This window comes from Lynx canadensis, chromosome B1, assembly GCF_007474595.2.
Source record: "Lynx canadensis isolate LIC74 chromosome B1, mLynCan4.pri.v2, whole genome shotgun sequence".
NCBI lineage: Eukaryota > Metazoa > Chordata > Mammalia > Carnivora > Felidae > Lynx > Lynx canadensis.
Window position 1 is genome coordinate 60,313,890 of NC_044306.2, and position 20,729 is coordinate 60,334,618.

A 20,729-nucleotide genomic window follows, 5' to 3' on the forward strand; every position below is an offset into this window, starting at 1 on the left:
CCGTTACGGACTCACCCATCTCTGTTTCTGCTTTTATTCTTGGCTAGATTGTGGCATCAATCTAGATTCTCTCCCAGATGTGATCTCAGTGAGTATTTCTCCTTTGCTGCTCCTAATTTACTGAGTTTTCAGACACATGAGAGGCCAGGCTTTACTGATGGTACAAAGCACATAACTTCCAAATGACTTTGGTGCAGATGTGAAGAAGGGATGATAAAAACAATGAGCAATGGCTTTTCTGACATTGCATGGGCAAATAATAGGTTTCTTAGGCACTAATACTAAAAAAATTAGCTAAACTGCCTTTACCAGAATGATTGTCAAATACACAGACACACACGTACTCACACACATATACAAGCATACACCCAATTTACATCCAAGTCTCTTACGTGTCTAAGCCTGACAAACATCTATCGGGTTGCATTTTGCTGTTTCATATCTTCATTTTCTTTTACATAAAGGCAGCTTTAGATGTTTACTCTGGGTTTATTGCATTTGTACAGAAGTCTTGAAAATTTCTCTGAGGGGGATGGCCACACACTGTGTTTTCTTTTCCCTAAGAATGCTAAAGGACAGTTGTAAGCAGACTCTTGCTCTAGGGAATTGAAAGTTCACATTTAAATAAAATATATTTCAACGAAAAAATTTTTTATTATTCCATTATACACAATTTAATAAATCGCTGATTTGGATAATAAGTACAAATCTAGCCTCCTATACTTTTATCAATAGATTCTTCTTTGGCTCAGAATGATTTTAAAGATAGCAGAAAAAATATGATTCTACAGTTTTGCTACAATGCTTCTAACAATACAAATTTATCACAAACTCTATATTTTGACAAGTCTGTAGAGAGGAGTGTGCAGTCCTGCAAATCCATCTCTTGATTTAGTAATCTTCAGCATCACCAGCACAGATGGCGAGCAGAGCTTTCTCATAATGCCCTGAAGCAAAGTTCTGAAAACAAACAAACAAACAACGTATTTGAAAGAAAATGTCTTAGTATTTCTAAAAAAGAAGCGTCATTCCTCTGAACTATAGTCAGAAAGATCCATGGGCCATTAGTGTTTCCAAAATTGTTGTCTTTTTTCATCTAAAGGTTTAATATGTCCTGAGAACTATTCCCAGTGGAAGTTATCGAAAAATAATACCATGGTGATAGGCAATAGAACAGGGTTTCTATAAAGTTGATTTAACCCTGATGTGTATTTATAAAAAGAATAACTTACAGTAGAATTAAATCTCCTCAACTTTAGGAAGAGGTGTCCTAATATTATTGTTATAAATCAGTTTAGAGTCTTGGAGGGGAAACTGGCAATAGGTCTCCAAAGACTTAAAAATGTTTATACTTATTAATGCAGTAATTCCACCTCAAGAAATATATTCTAAGGAAATAATGATCAATTATTGACGAACACAAAAATTTACATTCGAAAATATAGACAACTTTATGTATGATAGTGAAAAAGTAAAAAGCAATATTTAATAATGTGGGGTAGTTTATGTATTTTATAACTTATACAGTGGGATACCATAATTCAATGGAAGTATTCCTTTATGTAGTAAAGCATATTAATGTTTACATATATTTTGAAAAAGACAGAACCTACAACATTTCATTACTGGTTATCTGTGGTAGAGAATAAGGCAATTTTTATCTTCTTTTTATGGTCTTCTATAGTTTCTAAGTGTTTCAAAACGATAATAGCAATAAATAAATGGAATCATAAAAACTAAGTTAAAAATCAACTATCATATTAACATTCTCTCACACAAAGTCATGTAATAATAATTCACTGCTTTAAGTGCACGTAGTAGTGTTACATTAATTATATGTAAATAACAGTAGACTTTGAGGTGGCTGTGGCTAATTGCAGTAGTTTATTTGTTTAGAAAATGTATTAGGACAGGCAGTTCTCAAAGTTTAGGATATTGAAGGTAGGGGCAAGGAGAGTTTTATCAGAACCAAGGAATAAAATTCCTCTTAACTGTTGCATCAAGTCCTGCATTTGGAATCCAATTTGGCCACAAAAGGCCTAGAGGGCCATCTGGGTTTTTGTGGTCCTTTGGTCCTTGGGCTGTTATGTTGCTTCTGGATCACTCTTTTAATAAACTAAAAAGCTATTTTATGCAATTGAACATTTCAGTGTAAAACAATTTGTATAAGTAACAACATCTAGCTGTGTGCAAAGTATAAGTGAAGATACATGCTCAGGGCCCTGTGCCTGGTTCAATGCTCTCCTGGTGCCATCCTCAAATTCTTTATAAGTTTTTGAAAGAGGAGTCAGACACTTGAATTGCAGATTGGGTGCCCCAAATTACCTATCTAGAGCCCTATATAGTCTAATAATTCTTTGCTAGGTTTTATCAAAATCCAGACTAAAGTTTAGACATATCAGAATGAAGAAATGGACTTGTTCACTTCTGAATCATTGCTGCTTTGCCCCTTAAGGGGTAAAGAGATGGGTGTGTACACAAAGAATTTTATGTTACTATCAACGTTAAATTCCTCCAAATTACCAGTTTATGGGATTGGACTGTCCGCCCTGCCTTCTATAACAATATGGGAAGAGAGCTGAATTGACCTAAGAAACCTCTTCACAATTAGTGTGGTCTTTTTGTAAAATGTATTTTTCCTGATGCTGATCATGCTTCAAAATTTAACTGATAAAGCACAATTACACAAGTAGGGATGAATATTTTACATGACTCTATCAACAATTTTTGTTCAAAACACATCAAAGAGAAATAAATTCTGTTACTGAGGTAAAGGGATTTTCTCATTCAGCACCTGTCGGTGCACTAAAGGCTGTCTGATGTACAAAAGTAGCTTATCTTTGTTAGAATTGTTAGCTTTTTATTTTATTATTCTTTTTTAATATTTATTTATTTTTTAGAGAGAAGTGCAAGTGGGGGGAGGGGCAGAAAGAGAGGGAGACAGAAGATCTAAAGCAGGCTCTGTGCTGATGGCAGAGAGCCCTATGTAGGGCTCGAACTCCGGAACCATGAGATCATGACCTGGGCTGAAATCAGACACTTAACCAACTGATCCACCCATGTGCCTTATTAAATTTTTAGATTCTAACATGAAGTTGTTTATATTAAAGCTCTTATTTCAGTTTCAAAAGGGATAAAATATGGGTCAAAATAAATCATGTGTAGATTTACCTTAATGTCATGAAATAGGGATTTTCCGTATCTCTCTTTGTATCGTTTCCTGATGGTCATCAGGTCTATTTCACTTCTGGCAATTAGAATCCTGATTACGGTTTTATTATGGAAACCAAAGTCCTAAAAGATAGAGAAAAGGAGGGAAAAAATTAGAAAATGGTAGAAGTTAATCTAATATAGACTCATCCTCTTTTCTGTGACTATTTATTCCTCCTGTGATCCTCGAACACTGGCACTGCGATCTGGGAAGTGCCTGAGTCATACTCCCAGTGTCCTCTGTGACTTCTCCCTCTCTCTTACTGTGTGTATACCGTGAAGCAGTCTACCTATTTGACTTCTTTCATTTGCTTTACTAATTTATTTTGTTGAAATATACTATTGGTTCCAGATGTACATCATAGTGATTCAGTATTTTATACATTACAAGATGATCCCCCAAATCTAATTTTTTACCATACAGTTTTTTGCCATATAGTTATTACAATATTACTGACTATATTCCCTATGCTGTGTGTTACATCACCATGATTTATTTATCTTATAACTGGAAGTTTGTGTCTCTTAATTCTCTTCAGCTATTTTGCCTATTCCCCCACCCCTCTCCTTCTGTGACCAAGTTTGTTTCCTGTACCTGTCTGTTTCTGTTTTGTTTATTCATTTGTCTTGTTTTTTAGATTCTACACATAAATGAAATAATATGGTATTTGTCTTTCTCTGTCTGACTTATTTAGCATAATACCCTCTAGGTCCACCCATGTTGTTGCAAATGGCAAGATTTCATTCTTTTTTATGGCTAATATTCCAGTGTGTGTGTGTGTGTGTGTGTGTGTGTGTGTGTGTGTGTGACACATTCTTTATTGATGGACACATAGATTGTTTCTTGGCTATTGTACATAATATTACAATGAACATAGGGGTGCATATATCTCTTCAAATTGGTGTTTTTGTTTTCTTTTGAATAAATACTAAGAAATGGAATCGCTAGATTGTATAGTAGTTCTATTTTTAATTTTTTGAGGAAACTCTGTACTATTTTCCACATTGGCCGCACCAATATACATTCCTACCAACAGCGTATGAGGATTCTCTTTTCTTTACATCCTTGCCAATCACTTGTTATTTTTTGTCTTTTGACAGGTGTGAGGTGATATCTCCTTGTGATTTTGATTTGCATTTCCCTAATGATTAGTAATACTGAGCATCTTTTCATGTGCCTGATGGCCATCTGTATGTTGCTTCCAGTGGGACTGCTGGAGCTGGTGTGTGGGTGAGAGGCCCAAGGCATGCTGGGCAGCTCTAGCAGGCTGGGTAGAGCACCTGCACCCTGTTCATGTCTCTGTTGTCAAGGTGGAGGGGGAATATGAAACCTGGTGCTCATTCACACCTCTGACCCTGGAGAGAGTTCCAGCAGTTCCTTGCCTATTTGGTGACTACTTTAAGGTTAATGAATGAATTTCCTTTACTCATAGTCTAGTTGCCCTTCAAACTGCTGTTTCTTCACTGTGCCGAGGGCAGGTCAGTCTGTGTATGGGCCCCTCAGTGAGTTCACTTCCTACTAAGGTCCTTGTGTCAGGATTATTATGTTTCCAACTCTCCCATCTTTCTCTATGTTGTGAGAAACATTATCGTTTGTTGTGCAGAAGCTGTTCAGCTTTCAGTTCTTCAAGAGGAACTGCCCTCTGTGTAGGTGTAGATTTGGTGTGTTGGTGGGAGGAGGTGAGTTCAGGGTCTTCCTATATCACCATCTTGGGACCCCTTTCTATTTTGCTTCTTAAATGCCAAATGCCTTGTGATTTCTATTTCCATTGCCACTCCCTTGATGCTGGTCCTTATCATTTCACCCTGATTCTGCAATAGTTCCTTTCTTTAACAGCCAACTTTTACACTGTCTCCCTCACACTGCATTATGAAATGCAAATCTGATCATGTACTCTTTCTAGGTAAAAATTCTTCTAGGCCAGGGAGGCAGGTGGGTTTTGAATTCTGTTAGATGAACATTGGTATGTCTGAGTAAGATAGCAATTGCATTTTTATTTTATAGTCTATTATTAAAAATCGTAAAAATAAGAATTCCAGATATTTGAAATATTTGCCGAATTTAACTCAAATACTGTAAAATACAAAAATCAACTTCTGTATACTAGCTTCAGAAGGAATATTGCTGGACAGACCAATTTCGATTTGTCTTTTCAAATGGAGTAATGGGGACATCCAGTGGCCAGTGAGCATAATTTTTTTGAGCATAATAAAATTTTTAATGTCTGAATGTTTTGGGAATAGACCTGCCAAGCAAATTTTCATAATTTTATGTGATTCAATTAAGTGATTTTACCCAAGTTTCCATATTTCAGTTGTATATCATTCATTAGAGTGTACTGGAGAAAAATCTCTGCAGATGTTCTTTGATTAACAGTAGTATAAACAGCTTTGGCCAATATTTTACATTCGAGGTTATCATATATCAACAACTCAATTATTCGAATATACAATCTTCTTCTTTACCTCCAAACCAGTTGTGAGTACACATATCTTTGTTTTTGCATTGAAAGACACACAGAAGGAATAGGATTTTTATTCATTATTAGAATAAGTAGCCCTCTTCTTGGACAAATTTGGAATCAGAGTAATTGTGCTTCTTTTCCCATGGTCATTCACAAGTGAAACTTCATTCTGGTTTTGGGGAAGGACACTATTGAAATTGTTCAATAGCATTGCCCGATACATTATTTAATTTTTTAAAAATCAAATCAACTTTTTCTGCTTGGAAATAGAATAAAATAGGGGAAGGCCGTGAACATTAATCTTCCTTCTGTGTTCTGAGGATACATAGGTTCTTGTACGTAAATAAAAAATACTCTTTACACAAGATATATAATAGAAATATTCTTGAATATTATATTATCCCAACATGCTAGCTACTTTTAATGAACTTGTCTGTAAAAATTACTTTGGTGATAAAACACTATTAAAATTGTTGTATTACTGACTTAAAAAAATAATTTTCACTGAATTTTTGAAGCCATGATATATATGCAATGATTCGTATCAGAACTTTTCTTTTTCAAAATATGGGTCACACACGTTATGAATAAAGTGTGCATTGTCTCATGCATTTAAGTTTTTGTTTCTTTAAAAACAAATGCACCAAAAGATGTGTGATTGACTATCACACTAAACTATGAAAACTATTCTCATTTAATTATAAAATAGATTTAGAGTTTATTATTGTCTAGCCATCTCTTTTTAAGTGTTTTTTAAGATAGCACTTTATGTTTAAAAATAATTACTAACATTATTTTGTGTTTTCTTAAAACACTGAATTCTATTTTTGAACCTGTATGCAAATATATTCATTTCAAACAAGAAATGCTCAAGTGAAAAAATGTATTATACACCAGAATGAGACCCACCAAAGAAATAATGCTCTGCTTTCTATACAAATTGAGTTATCTGAGAAGTATGACTCTTTGGGGCCTATCTCCCCCCATGTGCTTTAGTTAGTGATTTGAGAAGGTAAACATGATTTCTGGAGAAATTTTTAAAAATATGTGGGTCATACTTACATGGATTGCATTATATAGCCTATAAGCAAAGTAGGCTGGTTTGTCTCGAACACATAGAACTAGAAAAAATCAGAGAGAAAAAAAGAAAGTTTGAGAGTGACAATATGTATTTTCTTCAGAATTTGGGAAACAATGAGAATACTTCTTTTTTTTTTTTTCTGTTAAAATCCTGGAAGAGTGATACTTTTTGAGTTCTCTGTGGGATCCCTCATTGTACATTGCAATAAAATTTCCACATTTAGAATACTGGTAAAACCATAACACCTAGAAAAATATAAAGCAACAATATTATAATGATTCATTCAGATTTTCATTTAGTCTATCTCTACCTCTTGGAGATCTGTAGTTCCTTTGCATAGCCTAGAGAAGAAAAATGTGTGCTCTTATTTGAAGATTAAATAGATCACTATTACAGATTTTTATTATTGTATAATTCAATGTGCAGTTGGCTCATTTTCCCAAACACTATTTTTTTAAATGTTTATTTATTTGTTTTGAGAGAGAGAGAGGAGAGAGTGAGCAGGGGAGGGGCAGGGAGAGAGGGAGAGAGAGAATTCCAAGCAGGCTTTGCATTGTTAGCACAGAGCCTGATGCAGGGTTCAATCTCACGACCTTGAGATCATGATCTGCACCGAAATCAAAAGTGGGATGCTGAACCAACTGAGGTACCCAGGTGCCCCTTCCCAAACACTATTTTTAATCCTTGGTAGTCCTGTGAGTAGGCCTGAAGTCTCTTAAAGAAAAACTGGATGGGCCATAAGGGACCTATACCAGTGTCAGGAGTCATCTAATCAAAGCATTATGGCATTAGAACCACCAAGAGCCTAGTGAACAATTGTCCTTGATAGAAGTCAGTTGATGATCATTGACAGTCAATAATGTCTATTTGAATAAGTGAATAAATTAATGAATAAGTAACGTATGTGAGGCTTTAACTTTTAGGCAAAATAAGATAATCACAACAGTGTTTTCTCTATAATTCAAACGCTAATTTTAGGTTGTGAGACCATGCCTTCATCTTTTACCTTTATTTATAACTGTGAACCTCCTAGCACTCCTGAGTCACTGCTAGAATGTGGGCACTTTAAAGACAGGGGCTTTTGTTGTGGCTTTTGTTATTTCACTGTTCCATTTGCAGTGCCTAAATCAATGGCCAGAATGGTAGATAACTCAATAAATGTTTATTGAATAAATGAATGAATCAGTTACATTGTTTTCTGGTATTTCTCATGTCCAGTATTTCTTCTCACTCACTGCTGTGTTTGTGGTGTGGTCTACAGTGGAAAAAGAGCTATCCTGAAGCTCAGATGACATGAAGTCCTAGTCATAACTTTGTTGCTCATTAGTTGGCAGACTTTGAGACCATACTAACGTCCTTGGGCCTTGTTTGTTACATGAATTGTAATAAGATACACGGTAATTAAATTATGTTGAGACTTAGCCAAAATAAAAGCACCCTATCCCCAGAAACACATACAAATATTCATATATTGTATACTATTTCAAGGATTTCATAGAACCCACCAAATCTTTTCATGGAACCCTAGCTTCAAACTCCTTTCCAAGCTAAGCTATACACATTCTGTTACCTGTCATCTTCAATGTCCATGAATATCTGTGCCGTTCTAGGAATGGAAAATCAGACTGTCCATTTATTCAACAAATACAAATGATTACTTGATGTGTTCTTTATGGTGATATTTTACAAACACCCTCCATTTGTAGGTCCTGCAATGTGTGCTGTCAAGTCACAGCACAGCACAAGGTACAATATGGGTAATTTAATAGTAGTTGTTAGGAACAGCTACTACTGTTTACCTCTCTGTGGGAAGATATCTTTTCTTTGGAAAGAGCTGGAGGTATGTCTCTCTCACAAAAGTCACTACTAAGTAACAACTTGGTAAATCTTTTTTTTTTTTTTTTTTATGGTAGAACTTACCCCTAAAGGCAAAATATTAGAGACAGTGACAAAAAATTATTTTCCTCTTGGGAAAAAGAAAGCCACATTGCTAGGATTTATCTGCTCCTTAAAAAGGGAATGGAGGGGTGCCTGGGTGGCTCAGTCGGTTAAGCAGCCGACTTCGGCTCAGGTCATGATCTCGCGGTCCGTGAGTTCGAGCCCCGCGTCGGGCTCTGTGCCGACAGCTCAGAGCCTGGAGCCTGTTTCAGATTCTGTGTCTCCCTCTCTCTGACCCTCCCCCATTCACACTCTGTCTCTCTCTGTCTCAAAAATAAATAAATGTTGAAAAAAAAAAAAGGGAATGGAAGTCAGTAACGAATTGAAAGGTGTGCGATCCCAATTGCCTGAGAGAATATCTGAGAATTCGGTGTTTCCTAGTATGAAAGTTGAACCAGTTACTAGGGAAGGGTATTAGTTCATTAATTTATCAACTTGCCATGTTAGTGCATTGCGTCAATAGCTAATGTACCTTTCCTGTGTAGAATTAACATCCTTACTAAATAATTAAATTCAGGGGAAAGTGACTCAATGAAGAGCATATTCATGCATCTTTAATTCAATCAGAGCTAATTAGCATTTATTCTGGGATAAAAAGTCTTCTGTACACCAAATAAATTATTACTTACCAATTGCAACTAGCAACTCTTGGAAGTATCCATCATAACATTCATTAATGGCATCTACTAGGTCTTGCCCAGAAATATTTTGAAATTCCTGGAAAACTTCAACAAATTGATAAAATTCAAAGGAGAGTTTATATATATTATAAATTTACAACATACATATTGATTATATTGCTATAAATAGTGAAAGTAAATAAAATATAAAGGTGCAGGTTGAGTTGGAGTAGGCTGTCTTTTACAAACTTTCAGAGTGTTTTATACAAGTAGAAACAAATTAATAAATAAAAGGAACAGAAAGGTATAGAAGTCAAATAAAGTGCCAGCTAATATTAATGCACCTTTAAGACCCATATGGCAGCTTTGCATAGATCATGACATTAATAATAATCTCCTTGACTTGTAATGGACTAAACTATGTTCACTATAGTCTCTTCAGGACAACACATAAAATGCCTAATAGGAAATAGCTAATATATTTGAGTAAATTCTCCATCAAAAACAGAGATTATTTTAAAAGATTCAGTACTTAAAGATTATATAATTCAGTTATTAGAAAAAATAAAATTATAAGAGAACTTAATTCCTTAGTAATGTCATTAGATGAGACAGATCTGTATAAACATAATTCAAAATAAGCACTTTTGTCATAGCTATATGAAACATTTCCCTTTTCTTTCTGCCAGTTAACAACTTACTTTTTATTACACAGTCAGTTAAGTAGCTGAAAAGGAACTTGATTAACAATTACCCAGCCATAGTTGTTGATAACTTTTGTTGCACAGGATCATTTGCAGCATGGTTTTGTGTTCCCCTGTCTTCTGTTGACAGGCTTCCCACAGGACCTGAAACATCATACAGCTAGGAAATAGCACCACAACCACCTCAGACATTTTAACAAAGGTTTTCCATCGTCATTTTGAGATCTGGTTCTAGTTACCATTGCATCCTGAGCAGCCATTGCAGGATCTGTGTATCCTTCTTCTCTGGTTCCCTGCAAAATAAGCACAGGTTTTCCTTTGTAAATTTTCTTAATTAACGGTCCATATAGGATTATTAGGACAAAAATCTTTGATAATTCCCGAGAAAATTCTATCATTATTTGGAGTCTACATTTGTTGAACGCTATATGAAATATAGGTCTTTTTTTAAAAAAATGTGCCGTTTGTAAATGTTTATTTATTTATTTTGAGGAGGGGTAGAGAGAGAGGGAGAGAAAATCCCAAGCAGGCTCCACACTGTCAGCACAGAGACCTATACAGGGCTCCATCTCATGAACCATGAGACCATGACCTGAGCTGAAATCAAGAGTTGGATGCTTAACTGACTGAGCCACTCAGGCACCCCTAAAAATGTAGGTTTCATCTTGTCTTTGCACTGGTGGTAATCTTTAAAAGATGTTAAAATGCTTTTCACTCTTCCAGCTCTCTGTGCAGAGTCTTCTTCCCATCAAACTGGGCATCCAAGGTCTGGCAGTGGGCAGTACAGGTGGATTTAACATTATTAGAGTGAAAGAATGAGTGAATATTCAGTCTCTGACCTGTAAAATAGGATATATATGACAATAAAATAATCATTAAATCCAAATTTTGTGTAGTAAGAATGTTTTGCAAATTTGTTTCATGCCCAGCACCACCACCCCTTTATGACCAAGGTGATTGAAGAGATGTCCATCACAAACAGGCAGGAAGGATGGCTAGCCAGTGCAGCAGCCTCTGGTTCCCAAGAATTATGATGGAAAGAAGGGAGAAAGAATTAGGAGAGATATGTTATGAGACAGTTCATTTAACCTTTCCCTTGGTTTGAGATCTGGAGGGAAGGCTTTCTTTTTCTTTATTTTTTTTAATTAAAAATTTTTTTTCAACTATGCGAGAGAACAGTGAAAATAGGGTGGCTTTTGCTCCTATCTTCTGTTTGAACTTTGGAAATGGCCACATTGTAATGTACTCAGGGATATAACAAGATGGGGCAGAGGAAAATCAAAATACTACTCTCTTGAATTAATATCAATCCCTAAATAGGATTAATGGGCTACTTATCTGCTCCTGATGGAGAAAATTTCTCATCTGGATCAAATTTCTTATCTGTTCTTGATGGAGGAACTTGTATGCTAGTTGAGAACCTGGCTGTGGAGGCTGACAGATACAGTTGTTTTATAACCATGACAGAGACAGATTGTTCTAGTAGCCAAGAGCTATAAGGTGGACTATACTGGTGGATTGTGTGGGACCTAGAATTTAGGGGGATTATTCAGCTCCAGTGAGAACAAAGATGAGGCTAAACATAGAAGGTTACTTGGCTCTGATCAAACTGAGACAGAAAAAGGATCATAAATTGACCAGCTGCATGGTTTGGCAGCTAATGTTGAGAAATGCTCGTATCCTGGACATCTACATCTCATAGGCTACATGTCCAAAGTTGCCCGGAACCACCATTCCATAGCCGAGATGAGCAAGGATGGAGGAAGTGTCTTCATGATCTGAGGACACTATCACTCTCATAATGATATCTCGTAAAACACACACACATGCTTCTCCACCAAATGCTCTCTTGGTGAGAAGGAGAAGGGACAGCCAGAAATCTGACAGTTGAGTATTTACCTTAATAACTGTGTAAATAATATTGAACATGGACTCACATTAACTGTTCAAAGTATTGTATGGATTAAATTTGCTATATTAATATAATTAAATATTAGGTTTCCTTGCTAACCAAAAGCTGGAGGTATATGAGAAAGATCAATTTATTCATAAATAAATACACTATACACTTTAGTGAGTCAATGTGTAACCCTGGAAAATTTAATATGTTTTATCACAACTTAGAAGTTGTATCAACTAGAATTATCCAGCTAAGGAAAAGTTGATACAAACTTATCATACACATTTCTTCTGCGTCATTTCATTTGCCTAAAACATTAGGTGACTAAGACTGCATATGTGTAACTCTTACTTAAAAAATCTGTGTATTATTGTTATTATTATTATTATTTTTAGAGAAAGAACGCAAGCAGGGGACAGGGGTAGAGGGAGAGAGAGAGAATTTTGGGATCCATTATGGGACTTGATCCCACGACCCTGGGATCATGACCTGAGCCCGAGTCACCCAAGCACCCCAAAAATCTGTGTATTTTTGTAAGCAAGTGTGTACATATGGGCAAGGAATATAAGACAATGCTTGAGTGCAAACATAATTTTATTAAGTGGTAGAATTATGGGAGTTATTTTGCCTTCATATTGCAGAAGTTTTAAGGTGCAGGGATCTTGGGGTTGTATAGTTTTGTCTCTTATCTTAAAGATAAAAAATAAATAGGCTTACAGATACTAAATGAATTCCTCAAGGTCTTATTATTAAGAAAAATATGATTGTTTGATTTCAATGCCATTTCTGGCCTGAGATTTGGTTACTATACTCTTCCCTTAGCCGAAAGAACTCATTATTTTTAGATAATATCCTCTGGCCAGTCTCTTATGGCTTTAATTTACCCAAGCAATAAATGACTGAAAGCAATAAATGTGCTATATCCTCTATGAACATATGTTGTTTCTTTAACAATATAAACTTATCATGGCAATTCATAGTCCTCATCTTATATGACCTATCAGTAGGATTTGATGCACTTGCTCTCTCTCCTTGCTATGCCTTCATCACTGGACTTGCAGGATCCTGCCCTCTCTTTTTCCTTCTGTTCTATTTCATTGGTTACTCCTTCTCAATCTTACATATTAATCCCCTTTTACTTTTCAGTCTCTTAATACTGGAAAGTTGTAGTACACAGTTTTCGGTCTTTGTCTGTGTCTATAATCCTTCCCTTGTTAATCTTAACCATTCATGTGGTTTGTATGCTATCTGCTTTGTAGTGATACCCAATTTTACATCTCTAGCTCAGATCTATCACCCAAATGTCAGATGCATATATTCTAAATGCAAAGTGAACATCTTCACTTGGTTTTCTAATATACATATTAGACTCAACATGTTCAAATCTATCTTCTGGTCTCCCTCTAACTCAAAGACCTCTTACATCCACAACCTTCCACATCTCATTTTATAAAACTCCATCATTCCTCTTGCTAAGACTAAAAAACTGAGCAATATTTTATTCCTTCTTTTTTTTTTTAAAGTTTATTTATTTTTGAGAGAGAGAAAGAGAGAGAGAGAAAACACAAGTGGGGGAGGCAGAGAGAGAGGGAGACACAGAGTCTGAATCAGGCTCCAGGCTCTGAGCTGTCATGCTGAGCCTGACATGGGGCTCAAACCCACAAACTCCGAGATCATGACCTGTGCTAAAGTTGGATGCTTAACCAGCTGAGCCACCTAGGCACCCCTTCTTCTTTCTGTTTTACTTTTAAATCCTCTACCCAATTCCTGAGGAAATAATATGCACACTACCTTCAAAACACATGCAGAATCTGGGCACTTTTCATCACTGCCAGTGTTCTCCTATGAGTCCAAGTTAACATTATATCTTGACTTTGTTGATCATACAGTATCCTTACAGGCTTGTTTCTATCCTGTCTCCCTACTTTTTTTTTCTCAACACAGCATCTAGTGTGAATATTTTAAAGCATAAGATCATAATATTCCTTTTCTCAAAACCCAGAAATGATTTACCTTTGCCCATTTCAGAGCAAAAGCCAAAGTCCTTAGAGTGGCTACAGGTTTGACCTAATTTCATCACCTGTTACTTGTCTGACATTACCTACCACTACTATAGTACATTCCTTTGCTTGCTCAGATAGCACCAGCTGGCTCCTTGCTATTCTTTACAACCATCAGCCATTCCCTTGCCTTAGAACTTTTCTCTAACTTTTTCCCTTTGCCTGTATTTCCCTATTATAGCCATTCATTTGCTAACTCATTCTTTTCAAATGTTTGTTCATATCTCATCTTCTCGAGGACATTTACCCTGACCAACCTATATAATATTGCAGCCTACCTACTATGCCCAGCCCAACAGTTTCTATCCCCATTATCCTACTCTGTCATATCTTTCATCACTTTCTAACATTCTATATAATGTACCTGTTCATTATGTTCACTAGATTTTTCTTTAATTGTTCCTATTCCCCCACTACAATGTAAGCTTCTTAAGGACTGATGTGGTCTTTGTCTCTATTGTTCATTGACAATTCCCAATTGTTTAGAACCATGCTTGGCACATTGTAGGTACTTGACAAATACTAACTGAATCAATACTAAATGAGTGGAGGAAAGATAAAGAAGTGGCTTTTAGATAGCAGAATTCAAAGATCAGTTATATTACTACAGCTTTGTAATATAACTTGAAGTCTGGAATTGTGCTATCTCCACTTTTATTTTTCTTTTTCAAGATTGCTTTGACTATTCGGGGTCTTTCGTGGTTGCATACAAATTTTAGGATTATTCATTCTAGCTTTGTGGAAAAGCTGTTGGTATTTTAATAGGTATTGAATTAAATCTGTAGACTGCTTTGGGTTGTATAGACATTTTAACAACATTTGTTCTTCCAACCCATAAGCATGCAACGTCTTTCCATTTGTTTGTGTCATCTTCAATTTCATCAATGTATTATACTTTTCAGAGTATAGGTCTTTCACCTCTTTGGTTAAATTTATTCCTAAGTGGTTTATTATTTTTGGTGTAGTTGTAAATTAGATTATTTTCTTAATTTCTCTTTCTGATGCTTCATTGTTAGTTGTATGGAAATGCAACAGATTTCTGTAGATCAGTGGAACAGAATAGAAAGCCCAGAAATAAACCCACAATTATATTATAATATATCTAAAATATATTATTATAAATATATATTCCTGAGACAATGGAAAGAAAAGCAAAACTAAAATATTGGGACTACATCAAAATAAAAAAGCTTCTGCACAGCAAAGGAAATAACCACCACAACTAAAAGATCACCTAATGAATGGGAGAAGATATTTGCAAATGATATATCCAATAAATGGTTAGTATCCAAAATATGTAAAGAACTTAAACAGCTCAACACCAAAAAACACAAATAACCAAATTAAAAAATGGGCAGAAGACGTGCACAGACATTTCTCCAAAGAAGAAATCCTGTTAGCCAATAGACAAATGAAAAGATGCTCACCATCACTGATCATCAGGGAAATACAAATCAAAACCACAATGAGATATCACCTCACACCAGTCAGAATGATTAAATTGAACAAGACAAGAAACAACCAGTGTTGGTCAGGATGTGGAGAAAAAGGAAACCTTGTGCACTGTTTTTGGGAGTGCAAACAGGTGCAGCAACTGTGGAAGACATAGTGGTTCCTCAAAAATTTAAAAATAGAGCTATCCTATGATCCAGTAATCACATTACTGACAATTTACCCAAAGAATATGAAGACACTAATTCAAAGGGATATATGCACTCCTATGTTTACTGCAGCATTATCTACAATAGCCAAGATACAGAAGCAGCCCAACCGTCCATCAATAGGTGAATGGATCCTGAAGGTGTGGTATATATATAATAGAATATTATCTAGGCATAAAAAAGAATGATATCTTACCATTTGCAACAACATGGATGGATCTAGGGAGTATTATGCTAAGGGAAATAAGCCAGTCAGAGAAAAACAAATACCATTATGATTTCACTCATATGTGGAATTTAAGAGACAAAACAAATGAACAAAAAAAATAAAGAGACAAACCAAAAAACAGTTACCAGAAGGTATGTTGGGGTAATGGGTGAATTAGGTGAAGGGATTACGAGGATACATATCTTGATGAGCACTGAGTCAACATATGAAATTGTTGAATCACCATATCGTACAGCTGAAGCTAGCATAACACTGTGTGTTAACTATACTGGAATTAAAATAAAGAATAAAAAAAGATCAGTTAGAAGATGTAGGAAGACTTTCCAGATCACTGAAGTTTTCTTAGTGATTTCCAATCAAACTATATAGCTAAGTAAACACCTACGCTTACAAAGTTTGTGGTAAATATTTAAGAATTTTCTGCAGTTCTGGGTATATGAAATATTTTTTGAAACATAGGATTTTTGACATTAAACTTAAAATGGTGCTTGTCTCTTTACTTCTTTGTGCCGTTAATTACCCAAAGCACTTTAAACAGACTGGTAGATTAAAAAAAATGTGAATAAAGTAAGTTTGTGATTTAGTTTTTTCCACCAAGGCAGAGTCAAACTAATTTCATCATGTAAAAAGCCTAAGACAGCAGCATGGTGTGTGTAATTGATGGAAATGTCAAAGAAATGGCATCAATGAGTATAGAATTTGGGTTGGGGCAAAGTAAAACTGTGAAAAAAAGAAATTAAGGGACTTAAAATCTAGCTGAAAATATTTGGACAAGGTAATTTGAATACAGATGATCACTGAAAACTCATGGCAATGCATCCCCTGTGGTCGGTCTCACTGTACCAGTTTGAGAAACCATTGTAAGGAAAATCCGGACAGCCAAGCATCCAATTGGGTAGTTTCCATTCTTTCTGTGAAAACATTTATCATCTCCAGTGTGATTTGCACATGCTGATTAATTAATCTCCAAGTGATTATTTTTTTTAAATTATTTGACAGATAATTAGATCTCCTGTAAATCTAGTTTAATAAAAGCATGCAGGAAGTGTTGAAAGTCCATTTAATGATTGGCATTCATTTTCAACAAGATGTTCTGGCTGAGTTGTTTCCTTATTAGAAACATCCCTTTTGAAAAATACTTTAAAGAGTAAGTAAAAAATCTCTCCCAGAAAATATGACAATAATTTTCAACACTTTCATTTCATGAATACCTTAAGGCTCCTATGCTCCAATTCCCTCAATCTCTATTAATTCACAAAAAGAGGTGTGCTTAATTTTCATGATGTTAAAAAGATGAAAGCCATGGACAGTCTTTAGTTTGATTCTGAAAATAAAAATGTAGAGGGAAGTAGTGGATGTAATTTCAACAATTGAAGAATTTTAAAGTACTTGTATTGGGAGGGAATTAAAAGAAGAATGGGTTCACATTCCTTAAATTACAAAGTAAATCTCTCTAATCTGAATCTTAAGAAGGTTAAATAATAAATATAAGGACATAGAACTGATTTATGATAGAGCCAAGTGGAAAAGAAATATAGAGTGTTACACAGAGTATATCTATCTATCTATCATCTATCTATCGCCTATCATCTACCTATCATCTCTCTGTCATTTATATATACACCGAAAAGGGAGATTGAGAAAGAGAAAGAGAAAGACAGAGACAGACCGACAGACAGACAGACACACACACACACACACACACACACACACACACACACAGTGAGAGAGAGAATAATGGTCCCGACTACAGGGTGAAAGATATTTGTTTACACTGAAACAGTCGTCAGTTATCTGGTCAAAACTCACCAGCTCTAAATTGCACAACTCTTTAGGAAGAAATTCCATTTCTTTTTTGTAAAATGTCCGGACAAATTCTCTCTGAAGTGGTGTACATACCAGATAATGGTCAGAAGTGATAAACTTTTTCAGTTACCTAATTCACTTTTTATCTTTTCCCAACCTTCTACATTTACTGATCCAAATGCTAAATCAGAAGCTCCCAACTGAACAGCCACTGATGTACAAGTCAGGAGTCAATGGAAAATCTTCAAAATATTTAAAAATCTAAGAGAAATTATATATTTTATTAAACAGTGTGAATGCCATGAGATTTCTGGCCTTCAAAAAGGCTATTATTAAAGAAGATTGTACTAAGATATATCTTTATGTTTATTACTTCCATTTTCTATTGTAATGTAATATAAGTAATTTTTATGAAATCCATATTATTTTATACCTATAAAGTGTGTTTTACATTTTAAGAGAAATGTACTGTGAAACCTTATAAGTATATAATCTTTAAGTAAACTATTTAATTTTCCTTGGCTTGTAGAATTTAAGTCTCTATTCACCCTCATTTTTTGATATTGTCTGTTGGAAGGAAAACTACTACACAGAAAAGCTATTTCAAAGTTAAACACACACACACATAATTTCATGTTTGAACTCTGGAAAATGAAATTAGGAAGTAATACTTTATACTATAAAGTCATAATCCAAATTAGGTAAAATCCCATGGTGACATAAATCAGTGTGTTGTTTTAAAATATGTGTGTCTATGTAGATAATATTATTCTACATACAAGTACACATACATATATACTTTATCAATAATAAAGCATTATTGTTTAATTTCAGGAAAAAGGAAGTGTGATTATGAATAAGATTGATTGCCCTATTACAATGAGAAAACACTGTTTACTGACTTTTTCCTCCATGACTTATTTTCTGTCATGCTAAATTTTCAGAATGGTGTGTTTTATTTTTTCCTGGAATATAAGAATCTTTGCTTTAAAAAAAATATACACTGCAATCTTGATTATGAGATGTCGGTACTTTTAAGTGGCTTACAGTTCAACCACTGAAGAGGTACAGAAATTTTAAGAGGTCATTTGCATATCGGTCATTGACATTTTGTCAAATAGAAGTAGAACTGGAGTGGAGTCAGATGGGGTTGGAGTTAGGAGAAATTAGATTTAAACAAGGCGGGGATCGTGTACTTAGTCCTATTTCCATATTGGCCTTCTCATTCAGTATATGTGTAATGGTAATCTCTCTGAGCCTCAGTTTGCTCATCCCTGCAAGGAGGGGTTATAGCCATTGGGTTCCTTGGAAAGCTGACTCTGAGATGGAGATCAGCACATCTTGCTTGTTATGGAGTGTGCTTGGGAGCAACACTCATGGAAGGGAGAAGAAAGAAGCAGGATTCGGCAGCAGAAGCTCGACTGTGATATAGCTCTAATGGAATGCAAAGTTATCCTAATAAAAATACATTTGTTTCTTACTAGAGAATGTATATTTTTCTTTAACAAGGTTTTTAAAAATTTTTTTAATGTTTTTTATTTATTTTTGAGAGAGACAGAGAGAGGGAGATTGGCAGGTGAGGGGAAGGGAGAGAAAGAGAGAGGGAGACATAGAATCTGAAGCAGGTTCCGGGCTCCAAGCTGTCAGTGCAGAGCCCAATGTGGGGCTCAAACTCAGAGACTGTGAGATCATGACCTGACCCGCAGTTGGACACTTAACCTACTGAGCTACCTAGGCACCCAAAGAATGTATATTTTTCTTTAATAAATTGAAATAAATTTCTATTTGGATGTTAAGAAAATAAACGCTTGTTTGATATTAAGATGGAACTCATCGTTTTACAATGGAACTCTTGGCTTTCCTCTATTAGGGGCAATGGCTATGCCAATATGAATTTCTGACTGGAAACTGTTGTTTTAATTTATATTTTGCAGCCTCACTAGTTGAAAGTTTAAACTGTTTTTTTAAAAAATATTTATTTATTTTTGAGAGACAGAGAGAGACAGAGTATGAGCAGGGGAGGGCAGAGAGAGAGGGACACACAGAATCCTAAGCAGGCTCCAGGCTCTGAGCTGTCAGCACAGAGCCTGACATGGGGCTTGAACCCACAGACCGTGAGCTCATGACCTGAGCTGAAGTCAGATGCTTAACTGACTGAGCCACCCAGGTGCCCCTCATTAGTTGAAAATTTAAAAAAAAATAATGATCCTTTTATTTTTTTTTTATTTTTTTATTTTTTTTTTTAATTTTTTTTTTCAACGTTTATTTATTTTTGGGACAGAGAGAGACAGAGCATGAATGGGGGAGGGACAGAGAGAGAGGGAGACACAGAGTCGGAAACAGGCTCCAGGCTCTGAGCCATCAGCCCAGAGCCCGACGCGGGGCTCGAACTCACGGACCGCGAGATCGTGACCTGGCTGAAGTCGGACGCTTAACCGACTGCGCCACCCAGGCGCCCCCAAAAAAATAATGATCCTTTTATACTGAGAGAATGTTTTGTTTTGTTCTGTTTTTGTTCTTTAGGTGTTTAGTTTGTATTTAAATTCCAGTTAGTTAAGACACAGTATAACATTAGCTTCAGGTGCAAAACACAACGATTTGGGGGAAAAAAGTCAGCATATGACTATGGGCCTATTTTCCTGAAGAGCTGGGGAATACTCTTTTTTTCCTAACCTGAAGTTTCCTTGTTTCCTTTAATTTTTTAAAACTTAGCTGGGACATCAAGAATTCTAACTGCTTTCTCTGTTGGAAGACGGCCAGTAAGACAATCTGAATAATAAAAGAGAGGGATTGTTGATAGCTTTTTTTGCCTAAATACATGTCCCTTGCCTCCTGCTGGGTTTTCTCATGGTTTCTTGTCTCACTTCATCGTATATTCAGGGTACATCTGATTGATTTGATCAGTACAAACTCAATGAGAATGGAATTAAGAAATTAAAGAGATGATAAGAAGGGGAAACTAGTTTTTATTCTTAATAAGTTAGATTCTCTTAAGTCACAAGCGAGGCTCTCACTATGTTTCCTTCCATTTGTTGTGGTAAATTAGCATGACACG

The 20,729-nt window shown here is 35.5% G+C and overlaps 1 protein-coding gene across 2 annotated transcripts in view; it reads right to left on the reverse strand.

Annotated features, from left to right (window-relative positions):
- Positions 1–630: 630 nt before the first annotated feature.
- Positions 631–20,729, reverse strand: part of ANXA10 (annexin A10) — a 97,050-nt gene continuing 76,951 nt past the window's right edge. For both annotated transcript variants that reach the window (XM_030312784.1, XM_030312785.1), the window contains 6 exons: positions 10,258–10,311; positions 10,069–10,162; positions 9,324–9,419; positions 6,738–6,796; positions 3,172–3,294; positions 631–960 (listed from right to left, as the gene is read on the reverse strand). In XM_030312784.1, coding sequence (XP_030168644.1) covers positions 892–960; positions 3,172–3,294; positions 6,738–6,796; positions 9,324–9,419; positions 10,069–10,162; positions 10,258–10,311 — 495 coding nt within the window. In that variant the 3' untranslated portion in view covers positions 631–891. The remainder of the gene's footprint in view (positions 961–3,171; positions 3,295–6,737; positions 6,797–9,323; positions 9,420–10,068; positions 10,163–10,257; positions 10,312–20,729) is intronic.